This window comes from Cupressus sempervirens, chromosome 2, assembly GCF_028749045.1.
Source record: "Cupressus sempervirens isolate cs-2001-9-10 chromosome 2, ASM2874904v1, whole genome shotgun sequence".
Classification (NCBI taxonomy): Eukaryota; Viridiplantae; Streptophyta; class Pinopsida; order Cupressales; family Cupressaceae; genus Cupressus; species Cupressus sempervirens.
The window spans coordinates 762441201-762466294 of record NC_143119.1 but is presented as its reverse complement, the minus strand read 5'-3'; the positions used below and the strand labels follow the sequence as shown (position 1 = coordinate 762466294).

Sequence of the window (25094 nt, the reverse complement as noted above, 5' to 3'; positions counted from 1 at the left end):
AGAGGACCATGAAGCATCTTCATATTGACACTCAGGAAAAATCCTACTCAGCATATTCACGGGAAAAGTAAGAAGAGATAATGAGAATACATACACTGCCTACGGATTACTGACAATCGATAGAAAAAACAATCACCTAGATTCTTGAAGACAAACTATAGGAAAGAAAGTCACTAAAGTCGGAGGTGTAGTTCAATCACAAATAAGAAATCCTTCACTATGGCAGTAAAGCAAAGGAGGAAGACAGCATATGTAACTAATCATAAGCGATACTAATATTAACACCACACTAACCAAAATCTATCAAGGTCAGCACTTCTCAAGTCACCAGCGATAGAAGTTGGATAATCATCCAAATCAACCGACCAAAGAATAACTATATTCTAGCTCAGGAGTATTCCGGTTAGAGAATAGCTGAAGAGAATTCAATACTACCATATCTAGAACAATGGCAAACAAAGATAGAGAATTAAATATAAGGAAGAGGTATGAGATTATAATTAATTCATATAAATCATTAATTATAAACAAATTTATAGAATGACAATTATTTTAGCAATAATTACCATTCTATATTATTAGAAGTTATTCAAGAGACCAAGATAATCTTCGTAAATAGCATTCATGAGGAGTTTCTCTTATAGAAAACTCAAAGAGATCAAAGGACATTCGTTATAAATGTCGAGATTCCAAAGGTGGAATCTAGAGAGAGGTTTATAGAGAACCTCTTAGAGACAATATATATTTTGTAGTGGTCAAACATATGCATATGTCACAAACTTGGTTAGAGGTGGGATCTCTACCGAGTAAGTGTTATCAGAGATCTCAAAGAGGCCTAAGGGAGACGCTCTTTATATGATAATTACCTAATCGAGATACAATTCTCACCAAAGAATTAGGTGGTTTGAGAAGGGTCTCTTCTAAAGGATTAGGAAGGGTAGCTTGGGGAAATATTTAGATTAATCTTTACTTAGTCCAATATTTCTAATCCATTACATATACAATTTTTCTATATTACACTGACAAATGGTTGCAGTTTACAGCATTCAAAGCTAATTTGGAAGAGGGGAATACATTGGAGCAATACTATATTGTGACAACAAATTTGATCAATAGTGGCATATTGTCTGTGAGATATTTTGCCGTATTTGACTATTAATATATGGGTCCAGCATAATTATGAAGATTTTAATTGTTAGTGCAATCTATTGCTAATTTCTGATATTGTTTTTTAATAAATAGAATACTCAGAAATCATTATCCATCCACCATATGTTCTCACCTCACTCACATTTGATGCTGGTAATCAAAAAGTTTTAGATAATATTGTTCTCGCCATATTATTTACCTTGTTCTTTGTGGAGCTTGAGAGCTTGTATTTTGTTGGGGGTTACCTCTGCCTCTTGGTGTACTTTTCTCCTTTCTCTTGTTTTTTCTTTTCCCCAAACTCTGTTTGGTGCTCCTGCTGTTGGCTAGTTTCTTTAGTTGTATCTGTGCAGTCTCTTAGACCCTCATGGTCTCTTGTTGAACAGCAATAAAATTGTCTTATCTTATTTTTATAACAGCATCTTAGTGACTAGAAAGTGTTTTATATTTAATATTAAAATTTGGGAGGGCATCACATCTAAAGAAATTAAAATCATCCAATTTTTATATTATATTTGGTTTTGCATCTACCCTACAACATATGTGTAGGATCGCATGTCTTCCTAGAGTTTCTTCTTAAAGGCATAATTCCAAAAAACATTAGAGCAGATTGAACAAATGGCAAAAAGAGAGATGAATTTAGAGTAAACTACAATAAATTGCTGCAGCTGAAAATTTTGAATAGAATTTTTTTTTTTAATATGTTTTGAAATGAGAGGTCAGTTGTTTTAAAACTTAATGAATCTAGAAAAGTAACAGAAAGAGGAAAATAATAACAATTGGAGTAGAGCCTATTTTTGTTGATTTTGTTTTAAACATCCAAAAAAAATGCATCCTTGCAATTTTTGTCAACCCTTCGCCAATCCAAGTGAAATTCTGTGATGGTCCTTGCTTTAAGACCACTAAAAAAAAACCAATACTGAACTGTGGCATGCAATCGTTAAATGGGTGGAATGTAATGTCTCAAACAAAATTCACCAAATAAGGTGGATGTAATGCAATAATAATCAAAATTCAGGAGATCTGATTGAACTGTTACAATTTCTAAAATAAGTGCTTAGGGTAATAACTGGCTTTGTATAACAATCCAATTGAAGCTAAATAATAAGTTTGGTTCAAACACAAACTGGACTGCAAAAAAAAGGACGGATCATCTATAATTCTTAACAACCAAATGAATATCAAAAAAAACCTGAAATTCAAGCCTCATATGAATGAAGTACTATTGGCAAATTCCTCCCTTGAAGCTGCTCCAAACTGGGTCGAAATGAGCCCTAGATTCGTTTCCATCTGTTCAAGGAAAATCGACCATTCTTTGATGCACATCCAACTGTAACTTGCTTCCAACCTTGACCCGAAATTTACTTATAAATCCTTCCCAAACAATTAATATCGACCCCTGTAACACATAAGAAACCCTTGGCAATTCAGACCTGCGAATTTTTATAATTTCCCAGACTCCACGCAAGTGACGAAAATGGTGCACCGAAACTGTTATTAAGGAGAACGCTGATCCAACATAATTATATTCCTCTTAACTCCAATCCGAGTGCTTGTTTATTCAACGCTGATGAAATGGGCTGAAGAATGGATGGATTGAAACCTCTCGATCTGTCCCTGTCCTGCCCCTCTACAGTCTACTCACACTGCCGCTCCTGTACGGCTTAATGCGATTTTTAATATAAATTGCAACCTTCCATCGTAATGCCAAACCTGATGTGGACTGAGCTGTCTGGGTTCAAGGAAGACATGTAACAATTCACATGCAATTTCGTCCAAGTATGAGGGATTTATGACCACAAATGTGCTTCCAGTTTCCCTTCAAATCTCTCCAGTTCTGCAATAGTTAATTCCTCTCTAACTGATCCTCCAATGATCAACAAGCCACAAGATTTGGCCTTAGGCCACAGTTTTCTGCCCAGGTGAGGTGACTGTATTATCACCTCCATTGCAATGATTCGGGTGATATTCCACACCCTCAAAATTGCTTATCAATGGGAGTTTTCGTTCCCAAAGATAATTTGAGAATTTGCAGACCAAATGACTACAAATTGCTCCAACCAGAATAGAAGTTGAATCCACAAAAAACTGCTTGCCAAATGGGTGCCTACCGCCCTCTATTTATTCATCTTTTTAAGAAGGCACTAGGAGCTTCTAGAAACACCTTTTATAAAGTCTTATTATAATGCACTTTATTAAGGAATAAATTTATAAAATTAATTAAATAACTTTATAAAATTTAAAAGTGCAATCTCAATTCAAAATTAGAACATGTAGGCCCCAACTTACTAGATGTAGGCTTAATTATAACACTCCGAGAGCAATATGCAGTCAACTGGCACAGGATGACTCTCTCACCAAATCATTTGCCTACGAGAGTCAATGATAGGCAAATCTACTGTAGAAATCATGTCACTGGAAAGGGGACATGACAAATTCATCAATATTAACTATGGCTTGCAGAAACGTAAAATGAAAGTGCCACTTACAAAGATGATGACATAGAGAAGAACGTAGAGGACTTTTAAATCTTATATTTGTCTAATGCTATTGTCGTCATTAAAAATCCTATTTCTTAAGCACCCTTTAAAGAAATAAAAACATATCATATCCTTGGTAATGTTGTGAACTAGCTTTGAAAATGGGTAACTTTGAAAACTGATTGAGAACAAAATCTTTGGGTGGATTCATGCTAAACCAGTAGGCAACAATCATATGAGAAGCCAAAAATACTGTTGTATGTGGGGGATGGAAAGAGGTTGGGGTGGGGCAATGAGCGCAAGCACAAAAGTCAAGGGCAGCAACAAAAAGGGGATACAAATGTAACAATCTATGCTGAAGAATTAATTTATTTCTTAACTTTTGAGGTTTAGCAATTTTTGATACAACAGCATAGCAGAAATCAAGAAGATATTGCAATAATAATTTCAACCCAAATATTTGGATATTACATAAGGAATATACTGCAGAAAATTCCAGATTTTAATATCAATTTAGATATTGAATATTTTCACAAAATACCAACAACCCAGATGATAAAATATCCCTTATTATCTAAATAAACAATACCTAGAAAAATTAGAAGCTACAATCCATGAACTTACAGGAAAGACATGTCTTGAAAGTTGAAACACTCTGAAATGAAGACTATCAGCAGTAAAATAATTCTGCAACAAACAAATGCAACTGCAAATATAGAAAATGTTGCTCCCAAAGTGCAGATAGAATATAACACCCAGCAACAAATACAAATGGGTGTTCAACCAACTCCAAATTAACCAACAAACAATTTGATAAAGCAATTCTAGTGAATCCTTTCACAAATTCTAGAACAACCTCCAGCAGCAAGAAAAATGAAACTTTTCCTTCGCAACAATTAATACAGTAGGAGAAATGATAGATTGTATACCTTAGTACAATTTGACAAGCAATCTCGGAATAATTTTCAGAATTGAATCTACAATACTTCAGTTGTAGTCCCAAACCCTTATACTTTAAGAAAGGCACGGACAATTAGAACTTCAAAAATGTCACAAAGACGACAAAGCAAAATAAAGTAATCAAATAATCGGATGCCTTTCTCATCAAATGGGCTCTTATTTATAATCCTTAATGGCACAAGTTTCCCAAACAAAACTCTACTTAAAAAGCTTCCACAAGACAACATTATTTTATAACGTGCCATATAATATGACTAATTAATTTCTTTTTGCTCCCAAAAATGACATTTTTCAATTATATCATAATATTCTCACACAGAAAGCCACCATTTCTTGCACCTAAGATTTGAAATTTTCGAACCTGGTTCCAACGAGCTATGACACTGAGGTGGCCAACGTACAATACTAGCAAAAATAGCAACCTCAACATATTTAGATGAATAATAATAATAATTCACCCATCTTGCAAAAGCAACTAAAGAAGCATCAAAACTGAAATCTAACAACACCAGAGTGATCCAGATGAAGAAAGACAATGAACAAACATGACGGGGTGACTATAAATAGATGATCCCTCCATGATTCTTGGAGCCCAAGCCAAAAGCCCGGAATAAAAACTGAGAGCATCACTCAACTCTTCTAACACAATTGAGCTCGTCGGAACCAAAGGTCTAACTTACTATAAATAGTAAGTCCCTCAAACGGAGCCAAAATACACCATAGGTTGCTGGAAAGCCTATAACCCCACAAGTGAGACCCTCAAATCCCATTGTCAGCTCACCAGGGTCGCAATGGTGAACTGACCAAGCCAACTACAAGAACCTGCTAAAAATGAGGACATTGCAACAAAGGAGAAAATGACCATTGGGGGAAAGAATGTTTTACACTGGAGATATAATTGATATAAAGAAAATAACTAAATAAAATGTCTGTGGTAGATAAAATATGGTTAGGTGTGCTAGGGAGATAAGGCGAAGTTCAATCAAAACTCATAATAAAGGTTAAAAGTGGGGATCGCAATTAATGAAATCAGTAATAACATTTTGACTCCGACATTTGTTGAGATAATAATCAACATAATAAGCCTTTAGGAATAACAAAAAGTGAGGTGTATAAATAAAAAGGGCTTTAGTATGTGATTTTTTATAATGTCGTTGATGAAGTTGTGGTGTGGGAAGGGGACGATGAGGAGAAATATGGATTATGTTGAACAGTCATGTTAGCTAAGACTTTAAATAATTAAGACAAAGTGAAATTCATTGGAATTCCTCATTTGTCACCTAGAAGAAACAACACCCAATCCAATTGGGTACAGCTTCAATAGAAATCCAAAGTGCTAAATATGACCTTATTGATAACTGTATAGCATAGTAGACAATGTAGTGTCCCCTTCCCGAGCCTAATCAATAAGGGTGACCTTTAGCCAATTTCATGGATTCATGAAGGTTAATTACTATTGGTAAGGGGAATCCACATATCTTATAGTACATCAGTTCAATCTTTCTTGGTTTTTGTTAATGGATTTGAGCCAATTTGGTAATATGGTTTACAATGACATTGTGAAAAATGTTTTTGAACTTGCAAGATGTTCTCCAAACTTCACAGGGAGCATGTATATTTTTAGCAAGTCTCCAAGTAGGCACTAGTCTTCATACCACTGCTTCAGCTTCATCTTGGCATGCTTGGATTTTATTTCTGATGCCTAAGTCTTTAAACATAGACTTACATTCTAATGTATATGTTCTATTATTGTACTTAAACGTCAGAATGTCATTTTATTTTCCCTCAAGTGGACACCTAAGGAAAGTGGACTTACACATAAGTTATTTTATTAATTGGAAATGAGCTTTTGGTAGAAGATAAATAATTTAAACTTTCAAGTGGGCTTATTTTTTCTCCAAACCTATTGGAAAATAGTTCAGCAACTACAGCAGAAACAGCCATAAAAATCTCCATTTGTAGATAAATCACTTCCATAACAGATACAACCACTTCAGAAATCCACAACAATGTGCCAGAAAATAGAAAAGGCTGAGTGCTTGTTCCAAAGGTGAAAGATTTCTGTGGTGCTTTCCACATAAAAAAGCAGGGACTTGCAGCACTTATACAAAGTCAGTTTGACATCTGGAACAGCACTTGTTAGTTTCTAAATATCTCTTCATTATTCACTTATCAAATGCAGTTAGACCCCTACTATCTGATTTTAATATAAATCACACAGATTTAAATGATACTAAATACACATCCGAAATCAGATGAAATAAGTGATATGGATACCAAAATTATGATACACAGATTATACTAGTTTGTTCATAACATAAATATTTCAGATGTATAACCCATGTAGCTCATTCAATAAGCAATTTAAAGAAAAGCAGAGGACTAAAAGCCACTTTATGTAGTATCACAACATTACAGAGTCTGACCTTCTGTTAAACTATTTATAGCATCCTGCAAATATATTCAACAGACTGTAATCCATTTTGTTTTTGCTGCAACTCTTATGTGTGTGTGTGTGTCTGTATGTGTGTGTGTGTAAATTAATCCAAACTGACCCCAATAAAAATTTGACCAAATTTTGAGCCCGAATCTCGAACCAGACTCTGAACCCAAATTCGAACCAGCAACTTAGCATCAAAGAATAACTCAGTAATCTTCTAGCATTCTTCATAGTTGATACAATTGCATTTTTACACAAATAATTGGAAAAGGTAATAGGAAAGAATATAGTTACTTGAGGCAATGTGCCGGAGAATGTGGAAATAATGTGCTCCTTACATATGCCTGCAGTTAAGTATGTAAGGGAAAATCAGCTCAGATGTTTCCAATAAGGATTAAATCAATTATAGAGAGGGATGTGTTGATATAAATATATAAATATTTCAAGTTTGTATGCTCTATTTAAATGTCTAGTCACATAATAAACACAGTACAACCTTATCATCCTTAATATATCCACACAAGAATTTCCATACTTCTGTGTTCTCTTTTATAAAATACTGAGTTGTATTTTGAAATTTCAATTGAAAACATAAATTGAAGATCCCAAACAGTGGCGAACCATAAGAATGGCATGTACACCAGGTAATCATAGTTCTGCAGCTCTCCTACTATTTATGCTGCTTCAACAATGAATCTTCCTTCAACTCTGGCAAGATATTTCAAGGCCCATGTTTTGATGCCCTAGAATATTTCTTCAAGTTCGATTTTCCCAACATCTTTTTCAAAGAATTGAAAATCCCAGAACTTCAATAACATCTGCATTATCAATTCAACACATCTTCAATTCTGACCAAGGAAGAGTCAGATCTTCCAAGAGTAGAACAGTAATTCAACAATTCAGAACTCGTTGTGAAGCACTGGTCACAAGCTTTCAACCCCACAAAGATCTCCCCAATACCATCCCTATATGGTTCTGCCTACCCCACTTCCTTTGAAATTTGGTACAAGGACGCTTTGCTAAAGATAGACTTATCATAACAGAAATCTTTAAATTGTCTGATATAGCCATAAACGCTGAGATGCCAAATTTTGCTAAAATATGTATTGACATAAATCTGGATAAATCCCTCACCAATAAGAGTAATTCAAGGTACAGAAGGAAAAATCTAAGAACAGCTGTAGTAGCACAAAAGAAACCCTTTTAGATGTCAAATATGTCTTATGCAAGAATTCATAACTGAAATTTGTTTAAAATAGGGCCCTCAAGAAGAAGCTGAACTGCAATAGGAACATCATGATTGAACACATATGACGGACCAAACAAATTCAAAACAAGTATCACTCACAAAAAAACCAGTCAACAATCAGAAAATTGTACGAAAGGTAAGGAAAAGATTGATAGCCATAATACAATCCAATTCTACGTGTCAACCCATTTCCTACATTGAATATGCTGGAAGATATGGAACCACAAGAAGTGGGCAGGACATTATAGTCAAAGAATCAATATCAGGGACACCACAACCAAGTTAGATAAAACCATATGTTTCAAAGAAACGAAAAGAGATCCGATTTCAAGAATGAAATTTTCAAATGCAAAGTAAATGAACATCAAGAGACTGTAAGATTTCGATATGGAGATAGCGACCCCAGATCTAGAGACCAAATGGAAAGCACAATGAGAAGAGAGAATGAATATGAAAAGAATAAACTGTATTCTTGTAATGTCCCCGTTTTGGCGGTAATTTGATTTAATTAATTTAATTAATTAAGTTGTCCAAAATAATGAATATTTTATGAGGATGACTAATTAATTATTTTAATTAAATAAATAAGTGGTATTAAGTTAATTATTTATAAAGTTATCAAATAAATAAATATTAAAAAGGTAACTTTATATTTAATTAATTTAATAAAGTGACTTGAAAAATATCTTATAAAGTCACTTAATAAATAAAATAAAAATAATGTTCTAGAAGTTTCTAGAGAAAGTGGAGAAAAAGAATAAATAGGCATCCTGGGCTTCATTCTCATCATCCAATTTTTATCATTTCTCTTGACATCAGATTGTGAATAAAATCACATGGTCTATTGTGAAGCCAAGGGTTTCAGATAGTCTATTGGTCATTGGGAACGATACCTCCCAGTAGATCGCATAACTGAGGAAGTGAAAGATCTTCTTAAGGGTTGCACTTTGGAAGTGGTATTCAGCCTTTCAAGTTGAGCTTAACTTGTATACTCAGACTACCTAAGGGTTTGAGTTTTTTGGAAGCAATCCGAAAAAGCAGATCAGAAAAAGCAAAGCAAAAAGGCAGCACTGGAGAAAATTATTACAGCCATCTACAATCAAGTTCCTTTGGATATTACATGCATTGTTCTTATCATTTAGATGCTTATTAGAAGGTAAGGCTATAGGTGAAAGTTATAACAGATTTAAGCATTATTCTTGTAGATGTAAGCCAAGAGTCTTGGCCATTTCATACTAGCATTGTAGTTAACATTTTATGTGCAATAAAGGAGACATAATTTTCTGGTCTGATATAGTGTAATTGAATATGTATTCATCATTCATGATCAGCTTAATAGTTTGCATGCCAATTGTTTGACAAAATGTCAATTGGCTGTAGGTTCTCTTTTTTGGCATAAATAATGTTATAATTCTGCATACCAAGTGTTTGTATTAATGCCACTTGGCTATAAGTGCATTAACGCCATCACAGGTTGCATCCCAAGTGTTTGTCAAAATTACTAGTTGCTATATCTGCATATTGCAAGTAGTTTCAGTCACATATATGCATTGAATATTGTCAAAATAAGTTGCACATTCATGTTAGGTCATTGTTTAGTCAATTCAGAGTCTTCTTGCAAGCATTCTTATTGATGCTAAGTGAAGGAAAGAGTCATAAAAGCAAACTGAAATTTTATCAGTCATATGACTCTTGTATGCAAAGTGTTTTTCTTGAACCTTTATCAGCATTTTGGGATCAGATTTGAGCAGGGTGATTACAATTCTCACCAAGAATGCAATAGAATCAATGGATTAACTAGATTGGATGCTCATAAGTAGCAATGGGTGAATATATAAAGCACTTATCACTTAAGAGACTAAAAACACAACCAATTTGGGATAAAGTGATAGTCCATATGTAAAGTTAACTAAGTGTAAGGAGAGCCATATTGGAGAAACAGCTAACAAAGAACTAGATAGCTAAAGAACACTAAGACCCTCCCCTTAAGTGCAACTAAGCGAAAAATGTAACTAAAGTCTTGACAACTACACCTAGTGAGGCACCCATGTACAAGAAGTCCCCCCAAAGAGAAGAAACCCCCCTAAGGAAAAAAAGAAGCTCCCCTTACAATTGTTGAAAAACATTTGTTCCCCTAGGAAGAAAAAACCAAATACAGATGCAGAAATGTTTCCCATTATGTGTAGGAAATGATTACAAGTGGAATCCAAATATATGATGATGACAATGGAAATTTTATTCTCAAACAGTTCTAATCTGCAGTACCTACAAAAGATATTTGATTCTCCTTCCTAACAACCATGTGCTTGGATACCAACAACCATGTGCTTGGATACCATGTAAGATTTTGCTATGGAGATAGCCACCCAAGATCTAGAGATCAAATGGAAAGCCCAATGACAAGAGAAAATGAATATGCCAATAATAAACCACATTCTAGAATATGATTTAAGAACAAATAACAAATAATAAATGAATGAGTGAATAAATAATAATATAATTTATTATTACACTAACTATAGCATGATGAAAGAATATAATATATTAATAAAATAATATAATAATAATATTAATATAATATATAGTTAAATCAGTAGTAACATATCAACTTGTATATGATTCAACTAAGGTAAGCCACAATATGATATTCAAACATACATTTCTAGAATATGATATGTGATGTCACTATTTCTAGAATATGATTTAAGAACAAATAACAAATAATAAATGAATGAGTGAATAAATAATAATATAATTTATTATTACACTAACTATAGCATGATGAAAGAATATAATATATTAATAAAATAATATAATAATAATATTAATATAATATATAGTTAAATCAGTAGTAACATATCAACTTGTATATGATTCAACTAAGGTAAGCCACAATATGATATTCAAACATACATTTACATTGGTGAAAAAGACTCGCAATTGAGGGACATTATATCACAACACCTCTATTACACATTGTTGAACAATGAGGTTGTTGGGCAAATTATATAGTAATAATTCCACTTTGTGAAGGTGTGCAAATGAAATCTACCACGGCAGCCAACCTCAGATATTTTAATGGAACAAATCACCCTTATCGGTTATAGCTCAAACAATCATCAATTTCCACACTAATAAGTGGTTTGACATTTTGTCAAACAATTGGTGAGCAATTCAGCTATCACTATGCATATGATTTTTAACTTTCTAGCACAATACTAGGATATGTAATGAGCTACTCATAATTACTAGATAAATCAAACACTGAAGGCTCTTGTATAAATGAATACCAAACAACTGATTTACAACTTCTTCCTTATTTTTTTGCATACATAATTTTGAAAGTGTTCTATAATCACTAATGCTGAATGGAGAATGCAATAACTAGAACAATTAGACCAAATAATAATCATGCCATTATTAACTTCTAATGCTTTGAGAAAAATCACAATAACTTTTGGAACCTGTATGCAAGAGCAGATTTATAACCCCAGGTCCCCAGTAGCCAAATTGCTGCCAAAGTGTGAACAGCTATCCTCAAAAACCAAACCGCAGCCTGTAGGATGATATGTATTTGCAAACATGCAAAACACAGCCTCCTAGAGAAATCGCAAGTGAGAGAAAATGTCAGAATTGATTCAGATTTCCCACGTGGTGCCAGGAAATAAAATCTGCACTTCCCCAAAATACCAAACACTGCAAATACTAGTAATGGCTGTCTCTGAATAACTCATGTGGATCCTCAAATGTAAATCATAGCTATTAAAGAATCCTTAAATTCCTTCACAAATTCATTTAAAAGTAATCTCTCCCTACCCACAGTAAAGAACAGTGGGAGAAGAGAGCAATTGTATACCTCACCACAATTGCAAATGCAATCCTCAAAAATTAATCTCAGAATTCTAAAAAGCCCATAAATGTAATTATCTCCACAATAATAATACTACCAGCCACAGACAATAACAGTAAGGGACATTAAATGGAATCACTTTACCTCAGCAGTGATTCGAAAATACTTCTCAGCTTCCCTTATACCTCAGCAAGGGCAACATTATTCAGAACCTTAGAAAAGCCACAAAGACAACAAAAGCAAATAAATATTCGAGCATGCTTTTTCCAATGAAATGAGCTCATATTTATAATGCTTTGTTGATAAAAGTTTCAAAAAGAACTCAACTTTAGAAACTATGAAAGTTTCCCAAACGAACTTAGCTCTTGAAACTTTCCAACACAAAATCACTTAATATTTAATACTTGGCTTAGGCATATAATATATGGCCCCTTCCAATGATGACTCAACCCTCAACTTAAGTGAAATTATAACATTAAGTTATAACTTTATAATAAGTCATTTAATTATTTAAAAATAATTTGGCCACTTAAAATATAATAACTCCCAAAATATTCATCATTTAAATATGTCGTCTAAAATAGGAGTCACGCTTATTATTTCTCCATGTGACCAAATGCACTTTCAAAAAATAGAAAGGGTCCATCTCAATCAACACTTACCACAAATAGTAAGTACACAAAACTAAGTCCAAACGAAGTCCAACCAGAGCCAAACGAAGACCAAACTGTAACTTATTGAATTGCAGACAAGACAAGACCCTCCCAAGCCAAGCTATTGCCTCAGAAGACCTTCTATCCACAATAATTAGCCTACGAGGATCACAATAATAGGCTAATCTCTCAAACTCAATACTAGAAAAAATGGAGAGACTACATTAAATCAGTAGTAACATATCAACTTGTATATGATTCAACTAAGGTAGCCCACAATATGATATTCAAACATACATTTACATTGGTGAAAAAGACTCACAATTGAGGGACATTATATCACAACACCTCTATTACAAATTGTTGAACAATGAGGTTGTTGGGCAAATTATATAGTAATCATTCCACTTTGTGAAGGTGTGCAAATGAAATCTCCACGGGAGTCAACCTTAGATATTTTAAGGGAACAAATCAAATTGTGACTACATGATAGTACTAATGAGATTTTATGAGGCTTTGTGTTTGGTTCTAGAGTTGTATGAAAGCATTTAAACATGCATAGTTTCTCATTGATAAGCTTAGGTCACAAGTAATTTATAAAACAAATGCTTTCCTCTAATATAAGGAAATTATTACACAAAGTAATTGGTAGAAAAATTGTTGTATCAAAAAATGATAGAAGATATCATATAAAGAATTTACAAAACTACAAAATAGAAAGTTTCTAACAAAAAACTTAAGGAGATCATAGAAATGATCTTATCTACAGAGAATTAAATATATTACACAATTGACCATTTAAGTAATAATATAATAATATTCTAATACCTCCCCTTAATGGCCAATCTGTCCACAACACCAAGTTGTCTCTTGAATTGAAAAAACTTATATGGACCAAGAGGCTTGGTGAGAATGCCTTCAGTATGATCTGCTATAGGAACATACTACAAGTGAATTGTCTCATCTTTGACCAACTCTCGAATGTAGTGATAATGAATGTGCAAATGTTTGGTTCCTTCATGAAAGACTGAGTTCTTGGCAAGTTTGAACACTCATTGATTGTGATGTGAATATCAGGATTTAACTGTGTGATTTTTTGAGTCAATCTCATTGACCCATATTTCATGAGTAGTGATTCAACATGAATCCATCTCTCATGAGAATAAATGGAACACTTAACACTCATTGGATCTAGGTGATGCTCACAGAGGTGAAGCACCGGGACTTCCCGGGAGGTCACCCATCCCAGTACTACTCCAGCCTGAGCGCGCTTAACTACAGAGTTTCCTCCATAATTAAACCCAAAGCTTGCAACATCATTTGCAACACAACACTTGAAGGTTTTGCAAATGAGGTTGCAAGCTTTGGGTTTAATTATGGAGGAAACTCTGTAGTTAAGTGCGCTCAGGCTAGAGTAGTACTGGGATGGGTGACCTCCCGGGAAGTCCTGGTGCTTCACCTCTGTGAGCATCACCTAGATCCAATGAGTGTTAAGTGTTCCATTTATTCTCATGAGAGATGGATTCATGTTGAATCACTACTCATGAAATATGGGTCAATTGACTTGCTGTGGAAATTATCTCCTACTCATTGATTATCAAAGAGCAATGGAGTTGGGCCTACTTGACACAAATGCATATCTGCAAGCATCCAAGAAAGCAAAACTGCCTCACAAGTTGCCTTAACAGCTTTGTGATACTCTATTTTTGCAAAGGAGAGTGGGACTGCATGCAACTTCTTACTAGTCCTAGTGACTACACCAGATACCAAACTAAACACATCCAAAAGTTGGCATCTTATCATCAACTAAGCCTACTCAATCTCTATTTGTGAACCCAATGAATCTAGAATCATGACTCCTATTGTAAAGAAGTCCATAATCAGAGGTGCCCTTCACATAACTGTTAGTTCAAATATTTTTCGAAGAGTAGCCTTTATTTTGGTTTCCATTTTCTTTGGAATTATTAGCTTTGATTTTCCCTTTAGCCCAAAATTGCCTAAGTACATAGCAAGTTGTCTTAAAGCTAAAACCTCCTTTTGTTATCGGTTGGTCAAAGCCTTTTCACTTAAGTTTTGAACCTTAGAACTTCCTGAACAATTGAACCTCTTTAAACTTTTGAACCCATTTGAACCTTCTGAACCACTTTGAACTTAGTTCAAACTGGTTCGACCCTTCAAGAGCATTCTTTTGAAAGATGAATAGGTGGGACCCAGTACAAGCAAGTGGTAGAGATGAATGAGGTTGTACATCCTGAATATGAAAGTGGAGCCCACGCACATCCTAATGACGCAAGTAAAAGAAAAGACAGCACATGGATTAATGATAATAAGGGCAATTATGACAGAGTTCGCTTTGTTTGAAATCATTAAATGGAAAGAGCCCACAAAACAAAGCTCAAGAAATTGAGGAAGTTAAGCACATGTCAAGGTAATGATGATGAGGTAAAAAGAAAAAAAATGTGAAAGGGCGTTTATTTATGTCAATTACTGTGAAGGGTCTTATCGTACTGCATTGCCAAACAAGTAAATCTTGTCGAAAACCATCTATATTAATTATGTATTCACACTCTTTAAATGGACTCGTCCTTAATGGTAAGTCCATTTTCATTTTGAATACAAGCTGTGGAGAACGCAAGATAGAGGGGTCAGGAGGTTCAAAAGAGTTACTTACTATAGGTTCAAGGTAATTTTCTGACATTTCTTCAATTTAAATTTCCAGTTCTCAGCAAATTTCTCTTTGGGCTTAGTTAAGTGTTGTGATTTTCTTCAAGAATTGGGAAAAATTAAATCATCTCTACATTTTTTCGAGAATCATGTTAGTATGGATTGCAAGAGTCCCTTGTTAATTGATACAGATTTAAGGGAGGTCAATATAGATGATGTTTGTGATAAAATTCAATCAAATGTGGAGGTTGAATTCATGGGGGAAATCGTGGATAGTGGGATATTGCAAGTTGCGGCTTTTCCCTGACCTCTATTAGTCCCGAATTAGCTCAAGAATGTGCCAATCACTATGACATTAGGTCTTGATTCATTAAGAGAAATGACGGGAGCATTTTGCTTTCAATAAACCGAGATATAGTCACCTCAGTGTTCAAGATACCACATGAAACATTTGTTTCTTTTATCCCTACCCAATCCTATGCCAAGTTCAAGGAGAATTCTAAAAAGAATCATTCTGTCATAGCCCGCCATTGGACTGAGAAGTTCTATAAGGGTGGTTCACGGCTTTTGAAAGGTTTAAATAAAGATCATATGAAGCATCACATTCATGATTTGGTGGCCCTGTTACACATAGTGAAAGGTTCACCGGAAGCATACCTCTTTGAGGATTGGATGTATCAATTCATTGATATTATTCTCGATGGAAAACAATATCTGGGTTGGGCTGAAATTATAGCAAGTTCTATGAGAGATCAATTGAAGCTAACACAAACCATTAAAAAAGACTTCTTTATGTCTTCATACCTCATCTATTGTCTAGCCTGCACTCAAAATCTCACCCCCTTGCTACATGAACCTTGGGACAATGATGTTTTCATTTATAACTATTGTCCTTCCCTACAAAAAAGCCAAGTGTTGACTGACTATAGGAAGGTTCATGAAATTTTCCTTGGTAAACTAATATGTTCCCCCGAGTTTCTAGAAGGGGGCCGTAGGGGAGAACGAGACGGCAAAAAATTTTGCCGACTTTGGGGATGGAAAATGGGGATAGCAAAAGTGACATTTTTGTTTTTTTTTTTTAAATTTTGTGTTAAAAAACTGGGGATGGATGCATGTCCCCAATGAAGTCTCCAAGATGGGGACGTCCCCATCCCCGAACGCTGGCTTTTTTGGGGGAGACGCGTCCTCGGGGAACATAGGTAAACTATGTTTTGAAGTAGCAGGTAAAAGAGAAGAAAGGGTCTCTCTAGAAGCCTTGCAATTCATACAAGTATATGGCAATCTGTTCATCCAGTGTCCCAAGTTCACATACCGTAGAGTGGGAGGATTTGATGAAGAACCTTTAAGATTGTCCAGATTTTCTTTGGATTGTTTTATTCTGGCCAAGGCCTGTCGTCAGCTTGCAGTTGTAACAATAAAGTTTTTACTTGAAGATAAATAGGACAGTTTATTTCCAGTGAGAATTTGTTTCTAGTGAGAATTGACAATCTTTCATGTAAAACTCTAGATGATGCTATTAATATTGGAACTGATTTGTGTGCCTTTTTCTTCAAACCTTATCAAGCTAGACAGGGGTTTGATAATAAAAGATTTGTTGGGAAAGTCCTATAAGTGGGAGATCGTTTCTCACCTATACCCCACTTAGAAGATTATTGGAAGGATTGCTTGAACAAAAAAGTTCAAAGGAGGAGCCACTTTAGGATGGTATTATTGCAGGTTTTGGCCTTTAAATTGGAATTGAACCTCCAGGTAGTTCAAGAAGATGGTCCTGGGATCATTGAACCCAACTACCTCAAACAACAAGATCCTTCCATGCCTCCTATTGATTGGTCTGAACCTGAAATGGATGACATAATGCAAAGAACTAATGGTGTTATTGAACGCACCAAAGCATGGTTTCAACATAAGAGGAAAGAAGGAACATCTGCTAACACTATCTTTTCCATTGATCCTACAGGTTAGCAAAAAGAGTTCAAAGGCAGTGGTCGCTAAACTAGTTCCAAATCAGCCAGTTCTACAAATGATAAGGTCCAAGTCCAGGTTTAAGAAACAAGTCAACATGGCAACCCAAGAACAACTCAAATAGATCTTGATGTAGATCAAGAACAAGGTGAAGGTTCAATGGATAATGAACAACAAGTTCAAGCCACTTTGGGTAGCATTTCACAGGTTCTAGATTCATTAAGCACACCCATTAAAGATCCGGTAAGAACTGAACCTTCCACATCAGTACCAAATTGGTTGACTAACTCTGTAAGTAAGAAAAGAAGCTTGGTTCCAGTCTTCGTACCTTCAAGGGGTATGGCGAAGAAATATACTACTAAAGCTTCTAAGCCTAAAAGAATGGAAAACTATGCTTGCTTATTAACGGATGCCAAAACAAGGGAAGTAACAACACAAGTTGCCTTGTATAAGCCCAAAGAGACTTGCGCAGATTTGAATGTTAGAGATTTTGAGATCACAAGGGTAGGCCTAGGAGTATTAAACAGGGAAACCAAAGAGCATTGGTTGAGTGAATCCACTCAGCGTATGTTAATTCAATCCTAGAAGGACACAAAGGAAAAGAAAGAACTGAAGCAAGTAATCAATACGATGGCAGAGTATATTGATTCCCTAGATGGTTCTGGTGTTTTACCTTTGGTTCAAGCACCCCAAAGCTTTGATCCAATGTCACCTAACAACAGATTCAAAGTGGCAAAGTCATAGCGCAACTATAGATGAATGGATAGATGGTGTGATCCAAAAGGGTAAGTAGTCTCTCCAGCAATGTATAACACCCTTCAATGAGGCTGATGTTTTGACAAATGAGGTACATGAGAAAATCCCCACCTAGGAAATAGAGGAAGGTAAATGGTCAGTCATGGTTATACAAGTTTTAGACGTAGAACAATGAAAAGTTCTTAGCCGAGAACCTTTTTAAAACAGTAGATTCTGGCACACTGTATATGATAAAAAGAAAATTGACTTGGAGATGCTCAATCTATAGGTCTGCTATTACCAATGCTCAAAGTATTGAAGCTCAAATCAAACGCATGTGTACCAAGTTTACTAAAGATATGGAGATAATAAGTCCCACTAGCGTGATTCAATTTGAAGCAAGGAACTTTAATATTGAACCTTTGTTCAAGTCTTTTGAGGCTGATTTAAAGGCAACCAAAGAAATAGTTAATCTCATGCCTGCAAATTTACAAAGCTAGCACAGATTGAGTCCATGTTGACTCTTTGTATTGATCACTTGCTGAGCCTAGGGACGGCTAATTCAAGCGCACTTCATGAGTTCGTACGTGTCTATTAAAGGTGGAAACTAGCACATGATGCAGGTGTCAACGAGGAGCAAGTTGGGAATGAAGGCCATAGTTCTTCAGCTTAATGGGTTCCTTTATGTTTTGTTTTAAGTACTTTTGAACTCAAGGAACGTGTGTCCCATGTTTAACTTTTTTGTTTTAGCAACTACTTTTGTTAATTGTTGAGGAGGTTGGATTTTCCGGGAGATCCCCTCTGACATTAACTATTTAAGGTAGATTCTAAAAGACTAATTAGGGGTTAGAAAATATAGGAAGGAAAGCATAATGGTTTTTGTTCTTTGTTAGTATATGTCGAATGTTATCTTTTTTACAGTGATAATAGAACTAAACTAATATCTGGTACGTGGCAAATCATTTGTGATTGAACACATAATCAATGCAAGATGAATGAATTATGAGATTAATCTAAATCTGTATGTTTAAGATTTGGTTGAAGAAAGTTTCTTTGAAATCTCTGATTGATTCTGATCTTTGTTAATTAACAGTTATCGGATTCGAATATTATTGTTATCTTTTGACAAATCTAAGAATGTTCAAACACAAGAACTTTGTATTTTCCAATGTAACCCAGTATTGGGGTACGTTGGGATGGGGGGACACCAGGACAAGTTTCCGGGACGGGGAGAAAATGGGCCTCATTTTTGAGATGGCAGGGGGACGGCCAAGGGACGGTGGCAAGGGGAGGACGAGGCAGGGAGGGATGTTGTATAGTATGCATATAGAACTTGAAATGCTTGTTATGAAATGATGTTTCAGTAGAACATACCAAATTAAAATACTTGAACATATCAAAATTGCAACATGAACTAGAACAATTGAACATTCAACATAGTAACATTCAAAAAAAGAAAATTCAAATAGAAATCCAAGTACCCACTCCAGCGGAAGCATGATTGCAAAATGGTGGTGTGGTACTTGGCTGAACAAGTACCCAGTATAGGGACATCTCGGGGACAAGTACTTCGAAGTTTAGGAGGTGGGTGCGAGTCCCCATGTTACACTGGTATTTTCTTGTTCAGTTATTATTTCTTGTAATTATTTGTCAATGATCGCTTATCTAAGAATGAGTTGTGTCGCCCTTGATTGTTTTCTAGTTAAAAACAAGATTGTGTGTTTAGTTTAAGGATTCATTGCATATCCAGTGGGGGAGTTGTACCTCATAAGAATTCAGAGGGGAGGTAGTTATCGCATATCCAATGGAGGAGTTGTATATCATATCCAATTGTTGTGAACTTTGTTGTCTTCAATATAAGGAGGGAAATAGAGTCAATAAAGAATAGTTAGTATGGAGACAAATCTATTCACCAACAATAATGTAGCACATGCTTCACTGCAACCCAATGATCAGCCTTGGGGGCAGTCATGAAGCGTGAAATGTAGCTCACTGCAAAACGAAGATCAAGTTCAATGGCAGTGAGGTAGATGAGACTGCTCACTAGTTGCATGTAAGTGGTTTAATCAATAGGAGGATAATCAAATTCAGCTCATAACATCAATCCTTTCTCCATAGATGTGGAAGCAAGTTTACAATATTGCACACAAAGCCCGTCAAGCAAGTTCTTGGCACACTTAGACTGAGAAATAAAGACATCAATCTGCCAAACCTCAACACCTAAACAATAATAGCCCCAAATCTATCGTATCAAAATCCTTGCAAAAATCTTGTTTGATCTCTACAATCAAATGTGTTGAATTGCCAATAATGATCAAGTCATCCACATAGACAACAAGAAAGATAATATCATGACCAGAGCATTTGATATACAAATTATTGTCAGAAAGGCAACAACGAAAACCATAAGCAACCAAATACCGATCAATTTTTATGTACTATGCTCAAGGGGCCTATTTAAGTCCATAGAGCGCTTTCTTAAGTGTACATACTTGGTATTCTTTGTCGGCAACCTTGAAACTAGGAGGTTGCATCATGTAGACTTCTTCCTGGGATTCACCATTAATGAAGACACTCTTAAAATCCATCTGAAGGACTCTCCATCCAAACTGAGTTGCAATGGCGTGATGAAGATGAATTGTACTCATTTTGGTAGTAGGAGCAAAAGTCTCCTCATAATCAATGCCCTCCCGCTGTGTGAACCCTCAAGCAACTAATTTGGCCTTATACTTATCTAAGTTACCATCCGCAAGATACTTGACCTTATAGACCCATTTGTACCTAATGGGTTTCTTCCTTGCAGGAAGATTTGAGAGAACCCAAGTGTGATTCTTCATAAGACTTTGGTATTCTACAACCATAGCCTATTCCCACTTTGGATTCCTTTTGCCTCTTTAAATGTTTGAGACTCATAAATACTATGAAGGTTAGCCATGAGAGCAAAGTTAATTGTATATGGCAGCTTGCCCTTATTTCTAGATGACCTACTCTCTATGAGCTAATCAAGAGGAAGATCACTGATAGTCTTAGCCCACCAATTAGGTCAGAGAATAGATGTGCCAACATCTAGAACTAGAATAAGTGGAGGTGGAACATGATCTGCACCAGGTGGAAGAATAGCATCATCTGGAGGAAAGTCGGGTAGTGCATCATCAAATTTAGATTTTGCATCATCCCTCCCATCAGGTGGACCTAACAGAAGACAAACACCTAAATCAGAGGCCTCCAAAGACTGATCCTTAGAATTCTGCTCAAACAAGGAAGAGAGAAATAGTCCTCGTTCTTCATCAAAAACATCAAGACTAAAGATAAGATGACTAGTGTCTACATCAATCAGTCGGTAAGTCTTATGGTTGTCACTGTAACCTATAAACATAAGTTTTTGACTCTTGGAATCCAACTTGCAACACTAGGCATCTAGAATCCAAACATGTGCCAAAGATCCTAAAACTTTCAGATGGCTGATCCTAGTTTTACAACCAATCCTAGCTGCCTCAAAAGTATTTCCCTTAACAGCAAGTGAGGGAGACCTATTAAGGAGATAGACCACAATAAACATTGCCTTTGCCCAATACTTCTTACGAATAGTTTTGTGTTCCATCATAGACCTGGGCATTTCTGTAATGGTGTGGTTGCAACACTCTATAGAGTCGTTTTGTTGAGGGGTGTATAGTGAGGTTAACTAATGTTTTATTCTATGTATATCACACAAAGAGGAGAAAGAAATAGAGCAAAACTCCCCCCATCATCAAACCTAAGAGATATAATAGAACCTAACTCTTTTTCTACAAAGGCCTTAAATTTCTGAAATACATTAAACACCTCTAATTTTTGCTTAAGAAAATGCACCCACATTTTCGCCTAAAATCATCAACAAGAAGTAAGAAATACCTGCACCCAATAATAAGAGTATTCATTAGACCACTTACATTAGTATGGACCAACTATTGTACCTTAGCGGCTCGCCATGAGTCACCATCCTTGAACAATATTCTATGCTGCTTTCCAACATAACAAGCTCCAAAAACTCATTAATTTTGAGTTTGAACTTCAGGTAGGTCAAGTACTAAATCATATTGAACAAGTTGAGCAAGGTAATGAATGCTTAGGTGACCTTATCACTGATGCTAGAGATTGTCGATAGAAGTTGATTTTGCGAAAGCATGCTCAAGAGGATCACCAATATCCACAAGTGTATATAGACCATGATCCTCGCTACCAACAAAAACGGTAGTGTGTGGCGCACGATCAACAATCGACCACTTGTGAACTAAATATCACATCAAGTTGAGGAAAATGTTGCATGCTCTGACTCACTAAGAGTACGTTAAGTTGCATGCCAGGACCGTAGTATACATTGAGGAAAATGAGATTCCTCCCACCAAACTGTATTTATATGTTGCCCTTGCCAACAATAGTATAGTCTTCACCTTCTCCAAATATAATTGAACCAGCAATGGGAGAAAAATCTGTAAACCAATCATGCCTATAAATGGAACACCGAGATGCACCAGAATTTATACACCAAGCAAAAGATTTAACATGGTTTTCAAGTCTTTTAGCCATGAAAGCATAAAAGGTAGACTCTTTCTCCTTTGTGTGCCATGAAGATCTCTGATGGTAGTCCATCACTAAGTTGATCAATGACACCATCTTGCATGTTTCCCAATGCACAAAAAAATGGGGAATAAAGAAATGATGATAGAATGGATTCAAAAACATGAATCCCAATGAATAAACAAAGGCGAATACAAGAGCTAACTTCAAAAAAATGATGAATTAGCATGGATTTCAAGAAAAAAAATTAGTTTACTTACAAAAATCCTAAAACAACCCAAACATCCTTGCAAAAAACTCAGAAAGAATATGAAGAAAAAATTTAAATCCCTTGGCACAAAAAATGAGGCATGAAAATCAAAGCACCCAAAAAAGTTGGAGACCAACCCAACTGAGCTCTCAAAAAACCCACAAGGCATCTATAGTTAGTTTTGCAAATCGACAAAGAATCTGAGAGTTTCAAAACAAACCCTCACCGTTTTTGGAAAAAAATCCCAAAAAATGGAGAGCTTTGAAACAATGGTGTATTATTACAAAATGAATTGTGAATAACCAAATGCTTTAGCCACAAATGTAGTTGAAGGTAGAAATATAACCCTCAGGCGATTGTGAAAAATGTCTTTTCTAGGAAAAATGACTAAAAATGTGAGCAAAGGCGTTGAGTTTTAAAAATGACGCTATTAAAAATAGGATTTGCAGAGAAAAGATCAAGAAAAAATTGCAGGCCTTTTGGAAATGTTGCGAGTTACAGAAGAAAGGTCGTGTTTGAGAAATGCAAGCCTAGACACTACTCAAAAACGCATGAAAGAAGCTGTGAAAGGCAAGAGGAAATGGCCTTCATGGGTTGTCAATATGATAAGCATAGAGACCAATGCAAAAGAAAACAACTATAGACTGGTCGAGAATGCCCAAGAAAATATGCATCTAGAGTTGCCTAGGACAAAAAACGGCTTAGAAGTTGCAGATTAAAGCAAAAAATGCTTGAGAATGAGAATTTGCAAAAAACACCCAATAAAGCGTATGAATTTTGGCTACAAAAACCCTAGTCGGGTTTCAAAGATCTCCTATAAACGGATCCGAAAAAAGCTTTACAAAAAGTTTTACACAAAATTTCATTAAAGAAATTATAAATTTTTCAAAAAAAATTGCTCTAATATCATATTACACAAAGTAATTGGTTAAAAAATTATTGTATTTAACAAATGATTGAAGAGATGATTACAAAGAATTTACAAATGTACAAAATAGAAAGTTTCTAATAAGATATTTAAGAAGATCATAGAAGCAATCTTATCTACAAAGAATTTAATATGTTACATAATTGACCATTAAAGTAATAATAAAATAATATTCTTATTGAAATCTCCACCTAGTCAACTCTCTCATTAGTAGCGAGTTCAAATTTACATCACTGAACTGTCGAGACTATCTCTAGTGACAATATTATCACACATACAAATGGTGGTTTAGTAATCGTAATTGAGTTTAGGGAATAGTGGTTACTAATTGATAAAGAGTCAGCTAAGTGCAGAGCATCAGTAGTTATAAGTAAAAGTCATGTCTCATCGAGCAGGAAGGGGAGCACATCTTTTCTTTGCAAGTTATAAAGAGATGATCAATACTTTCATTCAGGGAATGGAAGGGGGAAGAAAATCATCTATTACTCATATGATATATATATCTATATCTATATATATATATATAAATAGAATCAATCAGCAATATAAGCAAATGCATTTACATCGAAATTAGTAAAATGCAGCCTCTTCATATTGTTTAAGAGGTTGTCAGATAATCATCAGGCTTTAATTAATTGAAGATAAGAGTACCAGGAAACAACACCTGCATTCACATTGAATAGATATTCAAATGCTACCTTGGTATTTTATATAATCCCGAAGTCTTGCATGATATTGGGTTCATAGGGGCAGGGTAAATCATAATCAAACCCATCTTGTACAGCCATTTAGAATACACTGAACATATATCAATTTGCAAGTTTAAGTTTATACAACTGATTGAGATAAGAGCATCACAATTATACTATCACCATAAGAAAAGGGTTATGTCATAGCTCATAGTATAGTCAACATAATTATCACAGACATTTGCTATTAAACATATTAACATTCACACCACCTCACATATATATACTGTGATTAGTCTCAAAAATAGCAGAGCTTACCTCACCCAATCTCTATTACCTAGCCTAAGTGGAAGGTTCTAATAGAGTACGTGTGAGATGGTGGTGCAATTGTCCTGGTTTTCCAAATTGGCCAACTAGGGACATTACAGAATGCAATAGAATTAATGGATAAACTGAATTGGAATGGATTGTTTCAACTAGATCTGCAATGAGCTGAGAATCCATGCACACTCAAATTCACAACCAAAAAGG

At 35.2% G+C, this 25094-nt stretch overlaps 1 protein-coding gene across 3 annotated transcripts in view; it reads right to left on the bottom strand.

Annotated features, from left to right (window-relative positions):
* Positions 1–25094, bottom strand: part of LOC149575675 (carbon catabolite repressor protein 4 homolog 4-like) — a 140618-nt gene that overhangs the window by 52171 nt on the left and 63353 nt on the right. For all 3 annotated transcript variants that reach the window (XM_089815439.1, XM_089815437.1, XM_089815438.1), the window contains exon 4: positions 7321–7370. In XM_089815439.1, the coding sequence (XP_089671565.1) occupies positions 7321–7370 (50 nt within the window). The remainder of the gene's footprint in view (positions 1–7320; positions 7371–25094) is intronic.